This window comes from Aethalodelphis obliquidens, unplaced genomic scaffold (genome assembly GCF_003676395.1).
Source record: "Aethalodelphis obliquidens isolate GAN/ISIS:26980383/991018 unplaced genomic scaffold, ASM367639v1 scaffold4, whole genome shotgun sequence".
Lineage (NCBI taxonomy): Eukaryota > Metazoa > Chordata > Mammalia > Artiodactyla > Delphinidae > Aethalodelphis > Aethalodelphis obliquidens.
This window is the reverse complement of record NW_020837948.1, coordinates 11,272,983-11,298,011: the sequence shown is the minus strand read 5'-3', so window position 1 is coordinate 11,298,011 and position 25,029 is coordinate 11,272,983. Positions and strand designations below refer to the sequence as shown.

Below are 25,029 nucleotides of genomic sequence, written 5' to 3'. Positions count from 1 at the left end.
ATGGTGTGTTAGTTTCTGCTGTATAACAAAGTGAATCAGCTATACATATACATATATCCCCATATCTCCTCCCTCTTGCATCTCCCTCCCACCCTCCCTATCCCACCCCTCTAGGTGCTCACAAAGCACAGAGCTGATCTCCCTGTGCTATGCAGCCGCTTCCCACTAGCTATCTGTTTTACATTTGGAAGTGTATATATGTCCATGCCACTGTCTCACTTTGTCCCAGCTTACACTTACCCCTCCCTGTGTCCTCAAGTCCATTCTCTACGTTTGCGTCTTTATTCCTGTCCTGCCCCTAGGTTCTTCAGACCTTTTTTTTTTTTTTAGATTCCATATATATGTGTTACCATACGGTATTTGTTTTTCTCCTTCTGACTTACTTCACTCTATATGACAGTTTCTAGGTCCATCCACCCCACTACAAATAACTCAATTTCATTTCTTTTTATGGCTGAGTAATATTCCATTGTATCTATGTGCCACATCTCCTTTATCCATTCATCTGTCCATGGACACTTAGGTTGCTTCTATGTCCTGGCTATTGTAAATAGAGCTGCAATGAACATTGTGGTACGTGACTCTTTTTGAATTATGGTTTTCTCAGGGTATATGCTCAGTAGTGGGATTTCTGGGTCGAATGGTAGTTCTATTTTTAGTTTTTTAAGGAACTTCCATACTGTTCTCCATAGTGGCTGTATCAATTTACATTCCCACTAACAGTGCAAGAGGGTTCCCTTGTCTCCACACCCTCTCCAGCATTTATCGTTTCTAGATTTTTTGATGATGGCCATTCTGACTGGTGTGAGATGATATCTCATTGTAGTTTTGATTTGCATTTCTCTAATGATTAGTGATGCTGAGCATCCTTTCATGTGTTTGTTGGCAACCTGTGTACCTTCTTTGGAGAAATGTCTATTTAGGTCTTCTGCCCATTTTTGGATTGGGTTGTTTGTTTTTTTGATATTGAGCTGCATGAGCTGCTTGTATATTTTGGAGATTAATCCTTTGTCAGTTGCTTCATTTGCAAATATTTTCTCCCATTCTGAGGGTTGTCCTTTCATCTTGTTTATGGTTTCCTTTGCTGTGCAAAAGCTTTTAAGTTTCATTAGGTCCCACTTGTTTATTTTTGTTTTTATTTCCATTTCTCTAGGAGGTGGGTCATAAAGGATCTTGCTGTGATTTATGTCATAGAGTGTTCTGCCTATGTTTCCTCTAAGAGTTTGACAGTTTCTGGCCTTAGATTTAGGTCTTTAATCCATTTTGAGCTTATTTTTGTGTGTGGTGTTAGGGAGTGATCTAATCTCATACTTTTACATGTACATGTCCAGTTTTCCCAGCACCACTTATTGAAGAGGCTGTCCTTTCTCCACTGTACATCCTGCCTCCTTTATCAAAGATAAGGTGACCATATGTGTGTGGGTTTATCTCTGGGTTTTCTATCCTGTTCCATTGATCTATCTTTCTGTTTTTGTGCCAGTACCATACGTCTTGATCACTGTAGCTTTGTAGAATAGTCTGAAGTCAGGGTGCCTGATTCCTCCAGCTCCGTTTTTCCTTTTCAGGATTGCTTTGGCTGTTCGGGGTCTTTTGTGTTTCCATACAAACTGTGAAATATTTTGTTCTAGTTCTGTGAAAAATGTCAGTGGTAGTTTGATAGGGATTGCATTGAATCTGTACATTGCTTTGGGTAGTACAGTCATTTTCACAATGTTGATTCTTCCAATCCAAGAACATGGTATATCTCTCCATCTGTTTGTATCATCTTTAATTTCTTTCATCAGTGTCCTGCAGTTTTCTGCATACAGGTCTTTTGTCTCCTTAGGTAGGTTGATTCCTAAGTATTTTATTCTTTTTGTTGCAATGGTAAGTGAGAGTGTTTCCTTAATTTCTCTTTCAGATTTTTCATCATTAGTGTATAGGAATGCCAGAGATTTCTGTGCATTAATTTTGCATCCTGCTACTTTACCAAATTCATTGATTAGCTCTAGTAGTTTCCTGGTAGCATCTTTAGGATTCTCTATGTATAGTATCATGTCATCTGAAAACAGTGACAGCTTTACTTCTTCTTTTCCAATTTGGATTCCTTTTATTTCCTTTTCTTCTCTGATTGCTGTGGCTAAAACTTCCAAAACTATGTTGAATAAGAGTGGTGAGAGTGGGCAACCTTGTCTTGTTCCTGATCTTAGTGGAAATGGTTTCAGTTTTTCACCACTGAGAACAATGTTGGCTGTGGGTTTGTCATATATGGCCTTTATTATGTTGAGGTAAGTTCCCTCTATGCCTACTTTCTGGAGGGTTTTTATCATAAATGGGTGTCCTAGTTTTAAAACTGACTTTTACAAGTTTGAATAACCTTTAAAAAGGTCACTTTCTAAAATATACTTGGAATTTTCTTAAGAAGACACTTGATTTTTCTGCAATGCAATCAAATGTTCTCAGGACACTGAAAACCATGCTCCAAGCAGTGAGACTTTGAGATTCTACAATTTACTGAGAACAAAAGCAGGTTATTGGTAAAAGTACTGCTGGCATGCTTCCTTGCAAGATCGGGTGGTAACAGAGCTTAGGGAATAATCCTATTCTGTCCACACAGGAACTGGAGCAAGGGAAGACTGCTAGAGCTACCATGTCACAATGCTACCAGAGCCAAGTACAAGCCACAAGCCTAATGATTTTGGCAGAATACTGGCATTTATGTCATAGATAATCTTCTTACTCTTTAACAGAGCCAAAATTATTTCTTCCAAAATGGTTCCAATATCCGAAGAGGGTAATTTTCTAATGTTAAACAAACACAGTGGGGAAAATGCAGCAACAATAACAAATCAAGAAAAAGCCCACCTAGATGAATAAAGAAATTTTGCCGCCAGTTTTAAAAGTTAAAAAACCAATCTCTGAATGATGAGTATTTTTTTTCCTCAACCTGATTCTAATTAAATGATACTAATTCAATTCTATTGAGGGCATTGATGCCAAGTTTTTAGAAATATTCTTTTGAGCCATTCCCTCCTTGTCACAATCCCTTCTAATAAACACCATGATCACTTTGAATTTTGATCTATGACCTACGAATTCTCCAAAGAATTTGAATTTGAATGAAGTTTCTCCTCTCCTAATGCCAGTTAAAGGTATTGAGATTTATGCCTAAATGACAGTCAACGTTTTCCCCCCATCTCATTTTGTCAAACTCAGAAATACTCAGAGACTTAAAACGGCTGTTTTTGAAAATATTTTTTAACAGTTACGGTTGTTAAAAAATAATGTTGGGGGGCTTCCCTGGTGGCACAGTGGTAGAGAGTCCGCCTGCCGATGCAGGGGACGCGGATTCGTGCCCCGGTCTGGGAAGATCCCACATGCCGCAGAGCGGCTGGGCCCGTGGGCCATGGCCACTGAGCCTGCGCGTCCGGAACGTGTGCTCCGCAACGGGAGACACCACAACAGTGAGAGGCCCGCGTACTGCAAAAATAAAAAATAAAAATAAAAAAATAATGTTGGGGACCAGATTAACACAGCTCTTCATGCTGCCATTCTCTTCTTGTGCATTCTATGTAGAGAAATTTGTCTTTTTAATATTTTATTTTCTAATTCATCAACTTTCTTCCTTTCTGGCCACTTTTTAAAGAAAGCAACTTTATCCATTAAATATTGTTATTCCCTCTCTGATTCTTTTCTTGGGCTAGTTCCTTCCTTTCAGCAATGTTACTCCATCCTTAGGCTTTACTTTTCACCTATTCTTCTGAAATCAGACCATTTTTGCTAATGTTTACTGGACAAAGCTGTCTGACTGTCCCATGGGTGTCTTAGGTATGAATGCCTTACCCTGAACCTGCTGTCATTTCCTAGAACTCTGGTTTTCTCTCTGTGATCATCACATCAGATAAGGTCATCAGCATTCACACAGTCATCCAAGCTAAAACCCTTACAGTAATTCTTGACACTTCTCACTCCAGCCCCAGATCTGTCACTAAGTCTTGTCCATTCTGCTTAGGAAATGTCACTGGAATGCATAGCCTCCCCTTCAGTACAACTCTGATTACTTAGTTCAGGCCCCCGTTCTCCTAGACCATTTCAGCAGCCATCTTTCTTTCAGTGTCATTTGCCTTCAGAGTTTATTTTCTTCCACGTCTAAGTTAAAATTTCCTAAAGTACAAACCAAACAAAATATTTTTGCTGGCTTCCTGTTAGTATATGATAAAGTCCACGTTTCTTAACTTGACATAGAAGGCCCTTTTTGTATGACTGCACACCATTAATGTTTCTGAACCTTAGGCTGTAAGTGAGGATACTACTCTTTAGAGGAGTTGTGAGGTTTCAATGACATGATGCATGTCAAGTGTTTACCCAGTTCCTGAAAAGTTAGCTGTTATTTTTATCATTATTACCTTTTTCCTTCATAACTGATAAATTCCTCAACCTCCCATCCCCAAATTACACTCCACTCTAGCCGTGGTGGACCAATTTTCTCTTCCCAAACATGCCCTTCCTTTTCATCTTGTGTCTCTGTACTTCATGCTCTCTCTGCCTGGATTTCCCACCATAAAACTTAATGGCTAGAATTCAGAGTTGAGAGATAGTCCCCCCTTTCTTATCCTCCTACCTTATTTACTATATACTCTATACAGTGTATACACATTACTATATACATTGTAAATACTGGCAGCTGCCCCTTCTGTATAGATATAATAGTTCTTGACTGAGAACTGAGAGGAAGAGGGAGCCCCATTTCATGGGCCATACCTGCTTGGATTGGAGCTTCCATTACACTGCACTGAGGGGTGGGGAAGGAGGAAGCAAGTCATGGCTCAAGTGACACAGACCCTTGTTGTTTTTACCTAGATTTAATAGGTCTTCTTGAATAAGTGTGTCTTTGTTTCCTTGACTCTCATAAGACACTTCAAAAGGCAGGAATGCAAGGGAACTTCCTCAACCTTTTATGACAACAGGTAACCTGTTGCAGGCCATCTACAAAAAACCCGCAGCTACATCATACTTAAGGGTGAAAGACTGGTTGCTTTCTTTTTCCTTAACATCAGGAATAGGACAAGGGTGTCTGCTCTTGCCAATTCTATTCAGCACTGTAGTGGAGGTTCTAGTCAGTGCAATTAGGCAAGAAAAGGAAATAAAAGGAATGCATATTAGAAAGAAAGACATAAAACTATCTCCATTTGTAGATGACAAGATCTCATGTATATATAAAATTCTAAATTATCCACTAAAAAATTAATACGTTCCTCAAGGTTGCAGAATACAAGATCATTACACAAAAGTCAACTGTATTTCTACACACTAGCAATTGAAAAGTGAAATTAAGAAAACAAATCCATTTACAATAGCCTCAAAAAATAAAATACTTAGGAATAAATTTAACAAAATTTGACACAAGAGGTATAAAAATCATACTTCAAAACTACAAAGCATTGTTAGAATTAAAGAAGATATAAGTAAATAAAAAGATATTCCATAAAATAAAGGAGAAACAAGAACAAATTAAGCAATTATTTTAATACATTTTGGGATACCCTTTCCTAAATGTCTTCAACAAATGGGAGTAAGGTAGGGAAGGAGATTCCTTGCTTTATCTTACGCTAATAATCAGCCTGATGGGAAGGATTTCTAGGGCAGCCTGACGTCAACACCTAGAACACCAAACACCATGCACAAAAACTTAACATATGACATGTGTGCATGTGTTATGGATGAAGACACTCAAGAAATTCCAGATTCTCAGAGATTTGTGGGCCAGATTTCCTTGGAACTGTGAGTGGAATTTCCTAGATTTGGTTTGGTAATCACCATAAATCTAATCCAAAATGAATGAGGAATAAAGCAGAGGGTCAGATAGTTCACTCCAAACTTTCATAAATGCCCTGAGTCAGGAACTACTATGCTTACTAGTTAAGTAACTACTGTGTTCAAGCTTTTGTTTTAGTGTCATCCTAACAGGCAAAAAGATAGTCTGTGACATCCAGAGCCACTCTGTACAGAACAAGGTCACTGCAGTCCCCAGACAGCATAATTCAAAGCACAGTAATCTAGAATTCTGCATTTATTACTGCAAATTTCTTTCAGTACAGTGTTCAGAGAAAGAGATATGTTTTCTAGTTCATTATTATGTCTTTGGGCTAGCAAACAGGGTTAGAGCTATATTTCAAGATCCTTTGTAATGTGATATTTACAATAAGTAACACAATCCCCTAAAAGCTTTTAATTGAATGATTGGATGTACATGTTTCATAATTCTAGTAATTAAATAACAGAAAGTATTTTTAGGCATTTTTACCAAGCAATGTACCAAATTCTTTATATATTGGAGTATACCTTGTGGACTAACCCATAATGCAGAGCTCCTTACTCCTAGACCAATCTCTACCTTTCCAGCGTTCATCAGCACCAAACTGGCCATGCAGCTAGCACCTAAGGAAGAGGATAAGACCTAAGAAAGTCCTGTTAGGAAGGAAAAGCAAAAGGAAAGGCTGACCCCTCTGTGCTGAGGAGTACTGTCAGAGGCAGGCTGGAGAAGCACAGCATGAGAAGTCCAGGGCGGGGACAGTGTGTTAGGTACAGTGAGGGGAATGCAGAGGGCACAATACATCGGCCTTCTTTTGGGACTCCAGGAAGAGGTCACCTCACAAATCCACAGCAATCTGAGGATAACCAAAATGGCTCCTGCACGGCCCCACAAGGACCCTGAAATTACTGGAGGATTTGGCCAGGATGTTTGCAAAATCCTACACTCGTGATCATACCTAACAGATAAGCAAAAACCCTTCAAACATCTTGCCGCAGAGTTGTAGATTTAACTGGGATTCCCTAAAGTCCTTTCCTCACCCCCTCAGCTCCTTGGCCATTATCTGCTCAGCTGCTCTTTCATCTTGTCTGGTTCCGGCTCTAGGTTTTTTCCTGAAGTGCCCTGTGCCTGAAAAATGTTGCCTGGTATTCCCCGGCCCTAGTCAAGCCCTCCAAACTGTCTGTTTATCAAACAGCATTTCAGATACCACCTCCTTCACAAATCATTCTTTACAATTACAAGTAAGAGATCAAGTTCCTTGTCTCCCACTCAAATACAGGGACAGTAAACTATACTTTCTTAGTTTTGCACAGTCATAAGCAACAGGAAGTACACAGTTGTGTAGTGAGAAATAAATACTTATAAATGCCAGTAATTATTTTTAAAAGAGGAAATATTATAACGTATAATACAAAAAGTATGTGATGTGTCTCTTTGTACATCTCAGTATAATCTACACTACTATAATCTCACTATGATCTACAAAACTATCATGTTATCATTGAATAAGCTACAGAGTTTAAGCAAGATAATGATGTCATAAGGTTGCTTCAAACAAGTGAGATTTTCCTTAAAAAAGACCTAGATAATGGTTTCCATTTTCTACTTATGATTTTTAAGGTATATTGGGTTTATTTTTTAGTTTACCACACAGTAACCAAGCCAAGATTATAAACATTATAATTGAAGCCATTTTAAACATTGTTGACTCAATCTTGCCCCCTGCAGGGAGTGTTAACATCTTACTGAGGTCACTGAGATTTAAAAATTTGTGAAATGGAGAAAACTTTAAAGTTGACTCTTTTCAAATCCAATTTTGCCACATCAGAGAGAGGGAAAGCCTATTCCAATATTGTTAAAACATTATAAATCTGTTCAAAATAACCCGATAGTAAGTTTTATTCAGAGTGGCTTCATTTGGGGCTCTAAATGCAAAAACTGAGTTGTTGATAAAATCTTGACTATATTTTTATAAATGATTTCTCAGACTTGTCATAAGAATATTCTGGGTTATTCTGTAACTACCTCATGCTAGCAGTGTTCTACAAACTTCGCCTTACAGTGGAATTACTTTGGGAGCTTTAAGAAATAAATGCTGATGCTTGAGTGTGGGTCCCATTGTTCAAGATTCTTAATGTAATTGATCTGGATGAAGCCTGGGTGTCAGGATTTTAAATCCTCCCTGGAAATGTTAATATGCCACGATGGTTGAAATTCATTGAATTTGGAGCACTAAATTGGAGTCTCCAAGGTATAGGCGTAGGAATCAATATTTTGGAACAAAAAAACTCCAGGTGATTCTTATTACCAACAAAGATAGTTAAACAGTGATCTAGCCCAGTGTCCTCACATTTCAAACAAGAAATTACTCATGAATTGACTTGCTTAAGAGCACAGTTAAGGGGTTCCCTGGTGGCGCAGTGGTTGAGAGTCCGCCTGCCGATGCAGGGGACAGGGGTTCGTGCCCCGGTCCGGGAAGATCCCACATGCCGCGGAGCGGCTAGACCCGTGAGCCATGGACGCTGAGCCTGCGCATGCGTCCGGAGTCTGTGCTCCGCAACGGGAGAGGCCACAACAGTGAGAGGCCCGCGTACCGCAAAAAAACAAAAAAAAAGAGAGCACCGTTAATCTGTCAAATTCTAATTAAAATCTCTCTGTGACAATCAGAACTTAATTCTTTTTTCTTAAGATGAAAACAGTCATGTTCAAAATTTGGAATGTGCCTTGTATGCTATTTCTAAGTCAGATTAAGACATTCACATTCAGCTTTGTCCATATGGAAGAATTTTGCATGCATTAAACCATGACATTAAGTATGGTCATGGGAAACACAGTCTTTAATCCACAGAAGATGAGGCACCCATAGAACCAGTGTTTCTTGGTACAATAATGTGTACTTAATAAGCCACCACAATCTTACTTGTAAATGTCAACTGCAATATCACAAATCATCTCATCTTCTATCAGAAACCCCTATAACCTGGCTTTCCGTGTGACTTTAGATTGATTTCAGATCAAAAACTTGTAAATGTGATATCAACTTCCTGGCAAACACAGGAGATTGAAACCATATCATAGAATCTCCCTTTCCCACTGCTAATATAAACAGCAACAAAAAAGGTAAAATCTAACAAAAAATTTCACTCTCAGCACCTAAAGTAGGAAATAGGCACAAACTCCTGCTGTAATATTTGAAAATGGCAGCCAAGGAATGAAATAGGAGACTGCTCCTCCAAATAATACAGGGAATGAGAATGATTCATCAATATCCTATGAAGTCTCACTAATTCTCCCTGGAGAGCTAGTGTGGGTTCAGCTTATGGAGAAATTAGGGAAAGTTTGGAGGAGTAAAAGTCCCTACCAACCAACATAATAGCTCATCAGAAAGCAGAAAAACAGAGAGGAACCAGCCGTTGTGATTTCTACCAGATGGGAGGAAACCAGACAGTGAAGACAGGATGATCCCCGCCACACAGGGTCAATCATCCCGAGTACTCAACAGGAGAAGAGGAGACCCATGGACAATATGGAAAAAAGACTCTCAGGGAGCAGGAGGCTGGACTGAAGTCCCTTACGATGACAATAGTGAGGAGGAACTACTACTGGAGAATGATGGGGCAAATGGGTGAAATCAGCACCGAGCACGATTCTCTGAAATCAAAGGTACACCAGGGACTATAGCTGAAATGGGAGGAATCACTCAAATTTCAGGGATATCCCCTTTGAAAAGAGAATATTCCCATGACCGTACAGAGTGATCCTAGGACAAGTCATACAAAGAATATCCTCAGAAAGTGCAGAGCACAGATCCTTTCATCAAAGCTGCCCAAACCCCAGCTGAGATCTTCCTCTCCTCTTCTGGGCTCAGAACACCAAGTACTTGAATCCCTGGCTCTCGAACAGGAGCAAGGACAGGAAGATAACTCTTAGGCAATTTTGGAAGGGAGAAAAGGAAAATTCACTTTTACCAAGTTAGTGGAAATAGAAATTCTGGACAGAGCTGCCCATTTTAAGCAAGCATAAGACAAAAAGAAATGGGACAGGAACTTTCTAACATACTGTAATTTTTTTTAAGACACAGAGCAGATTAAGAAAACAAGAATACTCCATTATAGGAAAAAAAGAATAATCAAGGAAATAGAAAATAATTATGCATCATTAAGTATAATGTTAGCTATAGCTTTTTTGGAACTGCCCCTTTATCACATTGAGGGAGATCTCTTACTCTCTAGTTTGTTGACAGTTTCAGGAATGGATTCTGGATCTTGTCAAATGTTTGTCTGCCTCTATTTAGATAATCATGTGATTTTTAAAAATTTGTTAATACGGTGACTTACACTGATTCTTTATTCTGGGATAAAACAATTGGTTATTATATACACTCTTTCAATATATTGTTGGTGCAGTTTGCTGAAATTCAAAAATTTTGTATCATGAAAAATATTTGCAAGCTCTTTTCTTTTCTTGAAATGCCTTTCACCCGTTTTGGTTTCAAAGTAATCTGGCCTCACAGAATGAGTTGGGAAGTTTTAACTCCTATTTCTTTTCTAGAAAAATTTTTATAGGGTTGGCATTATTTCCTTCTTAAATGTTCAGCAGAATTTACCAATGAAGCTATCTGAGTCAGGATTTTTCTTTATAAGAAGGTTTTTAGCTACAGGTTCAATTTCTTTAATTGATATAGGGATATCTATGTTATTTCTTCTTGAGTGAAGTTTGGTGATTTACATCTTTCAAGAAATTACCCACTTCATTTTTATTAGCTTAAAGCTGTTCATGGTATTGCCTCATTATTCACTTATCAGTAAAATTTGGAGCGATGTTACCTCTCTCATTCTTGATATTGATAATCTGTGTCTTCGCTTTTTCCCTGTCAGTGTGGATAGTGGCTTATCAATTTTATTAATCTTTTCAGTGAACCAGCTTTTGGTTTCAATGATTTTCTCACTTTCTCTGTTTCCTACTTCTTTTATTTTTACTCTGAACTTACTTCTTTTCTTCTGCTTATTTTGGTTTAATTTGTTCTTTTAATTTTTTAATGAAGAAGCTGAGGTCCCTGATTTGAGACCTCTCTACTTCTAATATAGACCTTTAGAGCTATAAAATTCCCTCCAAGTATTCCTTCAATGGCATCTCACAAATTCTGATATACTGTTTTCATTCATTCAGTTCAAAATGCTTTCTAATTTCCCTTTTGATTTCTTCTTTGATCCATGGATACCTGAAATGAGTTACACAGTTTCTGAATGTTTGGGTATTTTCCAGAGATCTTTCTGTTACTGCTTTCTGATTTAATTCCATTGTGAACTAAGAAGACACTTTGCATACAGCTTAAAGAATCTGTCAGGCTATGCCTGGGTTCTCTCTGCCCACAGCACAGCCTGAAAAAACTCTCAAGCAGCAACCTGGGAAAATCTAGCAGAGTCCTTTCAGGGATCACTTTCTGTTGTTACTTGAGGTCCAATATCTTGAAACCCATTGTTTCATATATTTATTCTGTTTTTCAGTTCTTCTCAGGCAGGAGGGTTAATCTGGTTCCTGTTAGGCCATCTTGGCTGGAAATAGAAGTCTCAAATTTGTTTTAAGTATTATGAGTTTTGAATAAATATTTTACCAGATCTTACACATAAAGAAACTCTAGGTATAAGCATGCAGAGGTATAATCAGCAATTTATATACCAAAAAGATTTCCCTAAGCCAGATAACAAAAGAACATAAAAATAGCAAGCCATCTCTTTCATTCTATTGGAAGTGTGTACCTATTTATCACTCTCATACTTAACAATTGATACAATATATTTCTAAAGTGTAGAAATACATTACTTTTGCAATTTTGTGTTTCACTCGAAATAAAGTTGTAGTTAAGTGTGTGAGTTTTGAGGTTATGCCACTGTGTTCCAATCCTACTGTCTCCATTTATTAGCTGAGTGAATTTCAGCAAATTGTTTTACCTCCTTGTGCCTCAGTTTTCTCATTTGTAATTTGACGTTAAAAAATGGTATCTTTGGGTTGCTAGAAGTATTAATTTCTCTAAAAAACTTATCATAATCCCCAGCATTACATAATTTTCCACTTCAAATTAATACTACTTTAATTTACGCAGAGATAAATCATAATCTGACTGAAAACACTATACATACAAACGTAATAGATTCATTGCTATTATCTACCTGACATGCAATGAATTCTCCTGAATGAGGTCTTTGCCTTCAGCCTCTCCACCCTCCATTTCTTTTTGTTTACCACTCCAGATTGACCTTTATAGGGAACTCCTTTCAAGATTAGAAGTCCTTCATAATCCCTCTCCCCAGAGCCTACTGCATAGAGGGCAGCCTCTTGACTTTGGCATTCCAGACTTTGGGTATTAAAGTCCAAGTTTATTTTTCCAGCCTCATTTTCTACTCTTCCCTTTCACTGTATCTTAGAGCCACACTGATGAATAAGCATCCATGAACACTCAAGGACCTCAACTACATCTGTACTTTTTTCATTCTATTTTTTCTACTTGGAGCCGCTATGTTTATGTAGTCACATACACGGCCTGCCTTTTATATACTGCACTGTGTGGAGCAGAGGGAACACAAGGCAACTTAAGATAAAAATATCTGCTCTTAAAAGGCTCACAGCAAAAAAAGTAAGCAGTCACAATGCAATGATGAAGAGAGCTACTCTAAAGGAATGGGATATATGGCAGGTATAGTAAAAAAACAGAGCATGCCTAATTTTTGCACCAAAGGTAAGGTAAGGCAGGGAGGCAGGTGGTGGTCAAGGAAAGCTTCACAGAGAAACTGTTCTCTGGACAGTCTGAAGACCCCTCTGACCTACTCGTATTAGATTTAGCAATATACTAGCCCATTGATTACAAGTACCTTGAGTGAAATAAACTACTACATATTAGTTACACTGTGAAATGCTTGGAACAAGACTTTGTGCATAGAGAAGGGGGAGACTAAAGAGACCAGTTAAATAGTAACTACTAATAGCAACACTGGTACTTACAGTAGAAACATGTCAAAAAAAAGAAGAGCAGGGTCTAAAAATTCAACTGCATAACAGGCAAGGCAGTGATGATGATATATAGTATTTTTCATTTGACCTGTATTATCACAAAAAATCCACACAAAAATTACATTGTTCACAACGGATGCACTCTGACCTAAGACATTCCGAGTGATGCTGGAACAATCTTCCTCATCCATAAACACAATTTTGTGTAGGAGAGCATATCATATCTTGGCTTTATTTTTCGTAATTATAGCTTATTATTTATTGAGCACTTACTCTGTGCCAGACACTGTCTAGGCACTTTATCTTTCATTTAGTTCTCATACCAAGAATGCGAGCCACTCTTAAAACATGCTATTTATTCTGAGTCCTTACATTCTCAATAAAAGCAGCATTAAACTTTATGTGTATGATTTAAACGGTTGACAAAATCCCTTTATTCCGTATCTGAAATTCCATTTTTGAATATTCCGCTGTTATTTTTTGATAACTGGGGAGTTCAGTTAAAAGAGATTAGCATCAATAATGATCATTTATTGGGTGTCAAGTATTGTATCATTAAGTCTCAAAAATAATTCAAGGTTGACACAGTAGACACCTATTATATATTCAGAAACACAGATCAGAGACGGCAATCACATTTCCAAGGTCACACAGGTCTTAATATTAAGGTTTGATTCTGGCTATACCCTGTGTTCCTAAAACACAGCAAATATCACTCAGTAGATGCCTACCATGTGCCAGGTGCTCTGCCTATTATGTGTTAGGAGCTTATTAACACAGTATTGCTTTTAATCTTCCCAACAACTCTATAAGGTAATTGCAGGTCCAGAATCCTTTATCTGAAACCCGTGGAGACAGGTGTTATTTAAGAATTTTTAGTATTGGGGAATTTTTTTTTGAAATATACAATGATATAACATAAACCCCTCTCCCCACCCATGCACATTGTGTTATTTATTGCTTTTGGCTAAATCCTATGTAATAACCTTTCATTATACTTAATTCGTGTGTGTGTGGTAGCTTCACCTAGTTTCCATACCAGCTAAAACTCTAATGTCTTTGGACCTGATGCTGAAATAGGAAAACAGGAAAGTATTTATGGAGCTACACAAATATAAAATATTTGAATATTTTTATTTTGTATTGCAGGTTCCTCTGCCTCTAGGTAGACAAACCAAAAGCAAACAAAGATATACATAAATAAGGAAACTTAGAGCTGGAATAAATGAAAATACTCACTCGCTTAACTCAAAGGAGTTTTAGAAATAAAGCATCAGGGTCTAACAGGCTGCCAACACATTCAATCTTACTGCATAGATCAAAAGAGCACAGGCTTAAATCGAAGAGTGAGAAACGGAAGCTTGGTCTCTCCCAGATCAGATTAATCAATGAACCGATTTTCTCCAAAACTTAGAGCCGTCCTTTATACAGCCCAGCATCTCCACTCTGAGTTTTAGCTTTCCATCTTCCTTTGCTATCATTCTTCATTCCGTTCTTCTTTTCTTTCCCTTCCACTTTCCACTGCCTGCTTTTTTTCTCTCTCATTTTCCTTCCCTTGTGTTCTTAATGGCATTCAAGATAAGGATGTCATCTGAGCTACTGCCAAAAAGTTCAGTTCCCACAGATCTTCTGGTATTTCTCTGATGCCCATTTAAGGCTAAGTTTAGCTTAGAGAGTGCAAGGTTATAAAACGTTCTTAACGACTTCAGGAGTGCAGAACTGTGTGTGTGTGTGTGAGTGTGCAGGAGCGTGTGAGTTTGACATCTGCGGCTGGTAATGTTTTCTCTCTGTTCCTTGTAATTTCATTCTCACTAAATCTTCTGAGTGCAGGAAAAAGGGAGACCTCTTATTTCTATAAAGCAACATCAGCTCAGTAACTGTGGTAACTGGTAATTAATTGTGAAGTTTAAATAATGTTATTCAGTACAAGATTCCATCATGCTATATCGTGTAATATCAACACAGGAATTAGTCCAATACTGTTTTTCCCATTATAATGAGTTAGTTCTTTTCATTCAGATTAATTGCAGGAAAACTTCTGTAATTCTCCCTTAATCAGGAACCATTTCTGAGCTCTCACATAAATTTGTTACTACTCCTATTATAGTATTTACTATGTTGTATTTTATTTTAGTGTTTAAGCAGATGACTAGCTCTAGTCTTTAAACAGATAATTTGCTTCTCATTAACAGGGAGTATATATTGTTTGTAAATTGAACTCCACATACTTGGCCTAATACTAAATAAGTACTCAATAGATATGTGATAAATAAATAAATAAATATTTATAAATAAATTTATTTTAGTTACCATCCTGTATGTTCTAACTTGTGGTTAAAAAGGTAAAAGAATAAAATTCCAATAGGAATTTGAGGAAATTCCTAGGAAAAAACTATAGATATTTATATTTGGAAATGGGGAAGACTTTCTAAACATAATACCAAAGAAATAAATCATAAAAAGCCTTTTTGGAGGGAAATGAACAGAACATATGAAAAACTTTAAATTTTCACATATTCAATGACTCAGTAATTACATTTCTAGGATATATTCTAAGAATAAAATCAAAGATATAGATTTATCTACATAGATTTTTATCAGAGCTTTGCTAAGAAACAAACCAATAAAACCACAAGAGAACCTGAAAATGACCTTAAATGTTAAATGTTAATAAAAAATGTAATTACAGCAGACAGCTATATCACCATAACTGAATTTAAGGTCTGAAATCAGATTGTTGGAGATCCTCCTCCCGTTCTAATACCCCCAATGCTACCATAAGTTTGAAGTGGGCAAAACTTCCTCATTTGTGAGACAGAGAAAATAACTTTACAAATATCATACAGCTGTTTAGAATGTAGATACCTAGCCCTCATTATTACAACATGCAGTGTAACTATTATAATCCATAATCTAGTACAATGTTGGTCATAACCTAAAAGAAGCAGCAGCATATAAGTACATTTCATGTTACAGAACATGAAATATTCTTACAGTTGATTCCAGTAAGAATGGAAACAGCCCATTCTTTGTAAGCAACATATGTGTGGTAGAACAAAGGACTCAAAGTAGAACCCAAATCTTAAAAGTAATTAATTCTGACTGGAGAAAAATCATAAATAATTGCATTTCTTGTTTTTCCTTGTCTTATTTTCTAAATTACCTTATAACAAACACACGTTACCTTTAGATAAGAAGATTACAATGGGAGGAATTTTTTCTAAAAGTACTGCCTATTCGTTTCTTGCAAGTATCAAATCCACTGCATACAGAATTCTGCAGAATTCCAGTCTGTTCTCTCACCACACTCTCCTGTATTCCTGGTCACATTATTAATTTACTATGCTACTTGAATGTCCATAGGCTGAACAAACCCACCCTGCATACTTTATAATAAATTCCAAGAGCATGGAATTAATGTTGATTAATAAATGTATAACTTATTTCTGCACAAAGTTTGGTCTGGTCTACATAATCCCCAGAATTCTGGAAAACCCTAATTTGCCAATCTCCACTCTCGTTCTTGGAGAATCTGGATAAGGTCTGAGTAGGTTTAATAACAGTCACAGTTACTTTACCAACTGAAATGTGAGTGGATGAACAAAAATGTACAGAATAATTCAAGACTTTAAGGTGCCATCACACAATCCTGAGCAGTAAGTTATAACGGATGCCTTTAGAGAAGTCACCATCATCACGTTCCCCCTGAATTAGACAGTAAGAGAGGCACTACACATCTGTTAAATGCCCGCTTAGGCAGGAGCATAATAACGCAGAGTTTAAACAGCCAGGACTCTGACAACGGAATTCCGTCTCACGATGGAGGGAGCTAGCACACACCCTGTGACTGGAAGTATTCGAGCAGAAGCTGAGTTACAACACTGAGTTCATGCGTTAACTGGATGATTTTATGAAAGTTATCCTGAAGGGAAATCCGTCCATTTTACATTTCACATAAAGGCGTGATACTTTAGATTTTATAAACTTTAACATTTGCAACTTGATCTCACTTTTTTTTCTGAGGCAGATTCAGATTAACAAAAGGGACTTTTCTTTAAAACATCAGTAGGTTAAAAAGTAAATTTCCTATTCTCCTTTTTAAGGTACCATTTACTGAAAGATATACATTTTAAAGGAAATATCACTAAGCATAAGGGTATTTGAAATTTTACCAAATTTACACACTTTTTAAAAGTAAGTCATGTTTACATGTTTACTACTACAAACTGTTAAAAAAACAGTTGTTTAACAATTTGTAGTAGTAATTTATGCATAATTTAAAAGGGTCTAGGATATATTTCTTTTTTTTTTTTTTTTTTTTTTTTTTTGCGGTACGCAGGCCTCTCACTGTTGTGGCCTTTCCCATTGCGGAGCACAGGCTCCGGACGCACAGGCTCAGTGGCCATGGCTCACGGGCCTAGCCACTCCGCGGCATGTGGGATCTTCTTGGACCGGGGCACGAACCCATGTCCCCTGCATCGGCAGGCAGACTCTCAACCACTGTGCCACCAGGGAAGCCCTAGGATATATTTCTAACAGATGGTCTCTATATAAGCATCAAGGAAAATTCCATTACAAAATATGATTTCAACAACCATTTAAGGTATAGAAGTTGAAACAGGGACCTGGGGCAGGCCATGTTTTGTTTTGTTTTTTAAAATATTTATTTATTTATTTGGCAGCATCGGGTCTTAGTTGCGACACATGGTTTCTTTCGTTGTGGTGCAAGGGCTCTACAGCGTATGCGCTTACTTGCTCCGCGGCATGTGGGATCTTAGTTCCCTGAACCAGGGATCGAACCTGCATCCCCTGCATTGGAAAGCGGATTCTTAACCACTGGACCACCAGGGAAGTCTCCAGGACACTGGAGTTTATAATAAGTAATCACTGTACTTAGTCCAGAAATCCCTCAGGTAATTTCATTTCTTGCCTGCCTGCCCCCTCCAAGTTTCTACTGATAAATAATAAGGTATATTTTAAGTGTTAGAGAAAAAACACCAAGTCTTGATATATAATGATGAATGCATGTCTATGTATTTTCAGGTTTATATTAAGTGCAATATTTATCTTATTTCAAATGTCATCTTTATGGAGAGAGAAGCAAAAAAAATGAATATTGTCATGTGCCTTGGACATAGCTAAGCTGTCTGCATTTTACAATCAGCATGGGACCACAAGAACTCTTTCTTCAATGCTAAGTATAAAAGGTCATTGTACATATCAGCAAGAATGAGGAAAGAACTCCAAAAAGGCTCAGCTTACCCAGCACCAAGACTCAAGTTAAATACCACAATCATGCCAGCCATTGGTTACCATTCAGTCTCTGTCTCCAGTCCGGAAACCAGTCTGCCAGAAGCCCAGATAGCAGAAAAAGCTGCCATGTTTATCACACTACTGATCCCAAGAGACCAATTTAAACAGAAATTATATGTGTTCTACATTAACAATGAAAAGTATCCCTAATTTTACAAAAGAGTTTTTTCTAGGAGAACAAAGAACATATATTTTGAAAATTCAATCATTGAAAAAGACAATATGAACCGTAAATGTAAACTGGGCACGTGGGCCTATTCACTAATGTCAACATAAATAAATTATTCCTTTTGTAGCTAAGCAGACAATGTTTCTTGAGAAAAATTGTGAACTCCACTTTCAGTGGGTTAGCTATTACACATTAAAAATTCAATTGAAAATATCTTTCAAAAGGTTTAAAGTTCAGAGTTGCAATCTAAGAGTGGAAATTGCTAATTTCTTCTTTGGAAGAAACAAAGTTTTAGAACTTTCATCTGAAGGTTAGTACTTAAAAAGATTTTTAAGAAACAAACCCATGTTTTAAAAAAAAAAATCCTTCAGGCCAATGCATTAAATAATAAATTTTGTAATTCTTCTGAAAACATGCTACTGTACGTGTAAAATATATGTTAAGTCTTTATTGAATTTCCATAAATTTAGTAAGGACTAACAAACCCAATGAATGAATAACTGTTGCAGAATAACGATGTAATGCCTGGAAGCCTCTTTCTCGAAACTACACAATTCCTTTGCCAATTAGGAATTGAATTTGAAATCTGCTCAAGATAAAAGTGCTACAAAGTTTACATGACCTCCAGAAAAATGAACATCATCTCCACCAATTATAACTACGTTAGAAATTATAAATTTAACTATTTTCCATTCTATGGTGTTTAAATAAACTTATCATCTCGGAAATTTGTTTTATTCCATTCTCAACAACTTATCATTTTATGCTAACATTTCACAATTAATTTTTCTTCCCAAAATAAAAGCATCTGGTGAAGACATTTAAATTTGTCCTAAGTGTAACTATAAACTCTGTCATTTGTGGAATGTACTTCGGTCCCAAGAAATCTCTATTACCTTAGGAATAATGTAAATATCTTAATGTACATATACATACAAGTGTATGTTAAAAGGCTGCATACATCTTACTTTTCAAACTTCACCATATAATTCTAATTTCTCAGCTTCTTCTCAAACTTCAACCTGAATACCAGGATTAAGTTTTTGTCAGTGTAATGGATATAATTTTAAAAACACAAGGTTTCTTTGCAATTCAAAGCCTCTACACATATATAAACCATCACCACTACTTATCTGTAACATTTCAATGACATAGCTTCATATACTCAAAGTTTCACAACAAAGAAAGCACTATACAACTTTAGATGCTATGAAAGCCCTGGGAAAATCAATTGAGTATGTATGTAATTATGAATGATTATGTAATATTGATTTTAGTTTAAGCTTATTTTACTTTTATGGTTCAGTGCTAAACAGTTATCCCGTTTTATAAAATTTACCTTCTTTGATATGCCCTTTTGCTATCAGAACATTATTAATAGTTCACTTGTTGCATCAACACTGGGGATTTTCAGTAGTCTACAGGTCACGAGTTTAACTGCTATTTAAATTATGGTAAATTGTTTTCATATTGGCTTGACCGACCATTTACATGGATAAGGTGGACAATGCTGGATGCCTACCCAGTACCCACTCCCCTACCCCCTTCCTCCTGCCCAACACAACTTCTACTGGGTTGATACCAAACTCTCCTTTTCAGATAGATGACTTTGAGAGGCTTTCATCATCTCCTGCTCCAAAGGCAGGTCCTGGTAAGTCTACATGGAACGTATTAATACCATTCCTCTTACCAGGGACTGGTTCAAAAACTCAAGCTTAATCCAATCAGTGTATGGAGTATCTCTGAAGGCTAGTATTGGCCCATGGTTAAAGAAGAGGTTTTCTCTCTCTAGATGTGAACAAGAAAGCATGTTCCCTTAGTTACTGCTGGCAGTCATTTTACAACCATAAAGAACTGGAGGGTAGGGCAAAACTGACAAAGGAAGGCAAGGCCAAGAGAAGTAGAACAACAGAATGAAAGCCTTGATCATGTCCTACCTGAAGCCCAGTGACTCTGGAATTTTTGTATGCAATGTAATATATTTCCTTGTTAGTTAGGGCAATTTATTTCAGAATTTTGTTGGTTTTGCAGCCAAGAACATGCTACATTTTTTTTTAACAGAGGCCACACTGCCAACAGTGACTCCTAATTTGAATTAACTCCAAATTATTAGGTTCTGCCATCAGTCACTCACTCAGAATTACTCTAGAGCCGGAGTCCCAGAGTTGGCCTCCTGAACTGAGTTCACTCTGGTGGAAAAAACTGAGACACTTCAGCTGCTATTAGCTATATCTCAAAATCTGACCATGCAAGTTATAGACATAATCAAAGAAGAATGAAAATATTATTTCGTTAGATTTTTTCATCAAGTGATAAAAAATTACACATTTACAACAAGATAAACTTCTCCAAAGGGAGGTTCTCTTTTCTCTTCTTACCTCTTTCACACTGTGGACCAGTGAATCCATAAACACAAGCACAGCGGTTGGGTCCAATACAACGTCCACCATTCTGACATCCATTTTCACAGACGGCTGCACACAAACACAACAAGAAGCTCACTGTACAGTAAATGTCCAAGTACAATGTAGTAGTGCAGAAATGTAGCAATAATGGATCTTACTTCTAAAACAAGTCACATCACACATTTAAGTAAATATATTTCAGTGTATATTGAGACCAAAACCTACACAATTCATGTAAATCACATTGTTAAGCAAGCATTTGGTAAAAGTTTTTTTTTAAATCAGAATCACAAGGATTGGCTGGCTCTAATGCCCATACAGTCAGAATATAATGATTCGATCCTCTATTTCAGTTCTATTAACACTATAATCTATTTTCATAGGTAAAAGGTGACTAAAATATGAAGGAAAAGGATTGTAGACTTTAGAGAGCAGAGAGAGGGAGAAAAAGAAGCAGAGGAAAATGCAATATGAAAAAATAAAGAGGATATGGCAATAAAAAAGAAAAAAACAAAGAAAAGGAAGCCAAAACCGAAGGCAGAATAAATAAGTAAAAGGCAAAGCTAACGTGAAAAATGGGGGAAAATACTATCAATTCAGCAATAAAATACCAAGAGAAGTAACTAACGTGTCAACTTATAGAAAGAAAGAAAGGGGAAAACCTCACTGTGTCAACACAAAAGGTTCTTCCTTATGAAATTAACCCACAGTTCAAAATGTGTAAGTAATGATGACAAACACCTGCAGCACACACTCCCCCTACTCTGGACTTGCGACAGGGAGACCAGAATTCGGAAGTCAGGTGGCCCAGAGGGAGCCAGTGAGTCAGAAAGGAATCTGAACTCTCTCCCCACCCTCTCTCCCCACTGCACCTCCCAAGGGGAGCAACTCAGCAGCCAGGACCCAAGCCAAGGAAGTGTCCTTAAAAAATCACCCTTCAGATTACTTGAAAAATAAGTATTCCTGTGAAACATAATGAGGACAGCTGAATTCAAGAATCTCATCTCCTGCAAGAGAAAATACCAATACTACAAGCTGTCATAACCTACCCACCTGTTGAACAGATTAACACTCTGTCCTCACAGAAGTAGAAGAGGATTACATTCTATGACCTGTGCCTCCAAAACAGGACTTAAGACACGAAAGAGCAGTGACGAGGCAGAGCACATTTATGTGCGCTTCAAGTGACGGCCATATCGGGAATGGGAAGCTCAATAAATAAAGCAGTATCTAAAGATGCAAGAGGGTTGCTATTTCCTTACCAGGAACATGCAGCTCGATTACCTACCATCATCCAGAGCACACAGAATGGTTTCTCTTCTGCTCATAGTAGCAATACCAAAGCAAACTTTGAAACAAGACACCTTCATCTTAAAGCATCAGTGTGCCAATGGTCTTAAAATTCTTTGTCTGCATCAGGCTTCGCTCCAAAGCAGAATTCTTTGTATGTCTACACAGGAACGTCCCCCTAAGAACCACACCTTTCCACTTCTTCACTTGTCCCAAGCTGAGTTTTACTAGAAAGTCCAATTCATCACTGCCTTGGAAAAACAGTTGGGCAGTAAGTTAGATCGATAAATACACAGGATAAAAGACGCGAAATAAAGGTCGTGAGAAGCATGAGAAAGATGGAGGTGGACAGGAATGTGGAAGGAACAAAAATCTGTCAAGAGAACTCTCGGTAGGGTATAATTTCACAGAAACAACCGTAAGGATTTGAGTATTTTGATTACTAAAGGTATACTGCAAATGGGTAACACTCACCTAATGTAATTAATTAATATGAAAGGAATTTTCTTTAAATATTATCAAGGTGTAAGAAATGTAAATGAAAGTCACTGTCCCAGACATGTTCTCTCATTATGCATATGCTAACCCTTATGACGTGAACGGGAAAACGCATCCATGACTGACACTCAGGATCTATCCCTGGGGAGGCGGAGGGAGGGCTTCTCTCAGGGTTTTCCAAGACAGAGCTTCCAAATGCCAGTGAGGAGAAGAGGGCTGGATAAGCCTGGAGCACCTCCTGGAGAGAGCTCGCCCAGTACACATGAAATCCAGGCTAACCTACACAGGTTAGACTAACAATGCCTCTCTTCTCACTAAATTTTTTTTTGGTGTGGAAAACATAGTTATTATTCATAAAAAATTATATTAACATGCAACATGGCTGCTTGTTACTTCAAATGAAATAATTTTTTAAATTTCTCAATTTTAATTTTTAATACAGTAAATATCAGCAGGTATAACCCATTTAAACAAAAGATTTTCGGTGACTTCAATAATTTAAGGAAGTACCAAGGGTTCCTCTGAACAAGAAGGATGAGACTGGCCAATACAGCCATTTGCTTCTATTCCTACTCTCACCTGAGAGAGAGCTCTTCCAGGAGAGGGACCATAGGGAGTTTGCCTTTGTATCCCCCTCATTTACTGTAGTATTTGATGTACTGCAGATTCTCAAAAGCTCCCAAAATATGTCAAGATCTCGCAGGATTCTTCCCACCTTTTTGGGAGGCGGTACAAAGCAGGGAACAGATGAGGAGTTCTGCTGTGCTCAGCACATCCCAATCACGTCATCCTTCCGATTCTCAGCTTCCCTGCCTATAAAGTAGAGTTAATAGTCCCTACCCCAGAGGAGTTTGAGGATTAAATAAAATGGTGTAAAAAGCAAAGTTCACAGTGGCTACACATTAAAGTGTTCTACAATCTTAAGTCCCCTTCTTTTTTGTACTGCAAAGGATCTGTATGAAAAACAAGACTTGTTCTACAGCAACCAAAGTTTACCCTGAAGAGCAATAGCCAAAGAAGAGAAGCAGGCAATGCAGATATAAAAGTGGACCAAAAGGAAAAAAAAGAGGTAATTTCCTTCTTTTGAATAAATTAGGATAAAAGTTATTTTATAAAGTAACAAGACATAATGGCAACAAATTTACCTTTCAACTGCAGTTGGAAAGAAACTTGTATAAGCCTAAATTTCCACCATGGAAAGAATGCTGACCACTCAGGAAGAAAAAAATAATTGCTTACACCTAGTGTGGGACAAAGCAAAAGGCAAGGAAGAAGACGACTATGCAAAGAAATATGAGCTGGTTTCTTAACTGCCTGCCATGATCTGGGGAGAAGGGAGAAGCAAAGCCTGTTTCAAGCTGGTCAGCCTGTGATATAGAACCCTGATCATGACTGCCAAAGCCTGAATATTTTTATTCAGTAGATATTTACTGAGCACCTACTCTGTGCTAGGTAATATGACAAGTGTCTGTTATTACTAGACAGACTCCTGTACCACTCAATATAGGTACAAACACTTGGACATAAGTCAAATCTGAAATTATGGTAGTTACTTCTACACAAACGTATGGGATAAAAACAGATGCTAAACCAGGTTAAAACGCTACAAAGAGGAAAGAAACAAAAGCCTATTTTTCTACATGAGATAATATAAATCTCTGCTACAGGCACTACCTTTTTCCTTTGTCTTCCAGGTTACCATGCTCTCCCAGTTTTCCTCCTGTCTCACTGTCTACTCTTCCTCACTCTTTGCTGGCTTCTCCTTTCTCTTCTCCACCTCAAAATGTTGGGCAGCAATCAAGGCTCTGGCTTCAGCCCTCTTCTCTTCTCTACCTGCACCAACTTCCTAGTGATCTTTGTCTAGGCCTACAATTAAAAGATTAACCATATAAAAATTCAATCTATATGCTCCCGAAGTCATATCTCTATCTCTGACCTCTCTCCTAAGAGCTGAGTTCATAGATTTTTTCACTTGGAAGTCTAACAAACTTCTTTAACTATCAAATCCAAAAGAGAACTCTTGATATCCCATGCTCTTAGCCCCATCTGACCCCAGTCCAACCCACTCCCCACTCAGTCTTTGGAATATCAGGAAATGGCATCACCATTCAGCCCAGAGCTCAAGCCAAACGTTCTAGCTGTCATTATGGATCTTGCTTTTTCTTTTAGTCTCATTCACCACACCCATTCCATCAGTACACACTTCCTTCCATAGATTCTACCTCCAATGCAAGCTTAATCCAAACACTTATCCCATCCTCAGTTACTAGAACATCATTTACCAGCACCACTGCACTAGCCTCCTAACTGGCCCTTTCATTTTCTCTCTTGCCATTTCTACAATCCAGTTTCAACACAGCAGCCAGAGTGATTTTTTTTTTTTAATGTTAATCGGATTGTATCACTCCACTGCTCAAACTGCACCAATGGGTTCCCATAATATTTAGGGGATAGTCCAAATTTCTTTCCTTGGTTTATGAGGCCCTACACCTTTGTCTCTGAACTCATCCCCTGCCATTATTTCTTTCCCTCACTTCAGCCACATAAGTCTTCCT

The 25,029-nt window shown here is 37.6% G+C and overlaps 1 protein-coding gene across 1 annotated transcript in view; it reads right to left on the bottom strand.

The window, feature by feature from the left end:
• Positions 1-25,029, bottom strand: part of FBN2 (fibrillin 2) — a 240,178-nt gene that overhangs the window by 201,012 nt on the left and 14,137 nt on the right. Inside the window, exon 5 of the mRNA XM_027098697.1 lies at positions 20,660-20,755. Coding sequence (XP_026954498.1) covers positions 20,660-20,755 — 96 coding nt within the window. The remainder of the gene's footprint in view (positions 1-20,659; positions 20,756-25,029) is intronic.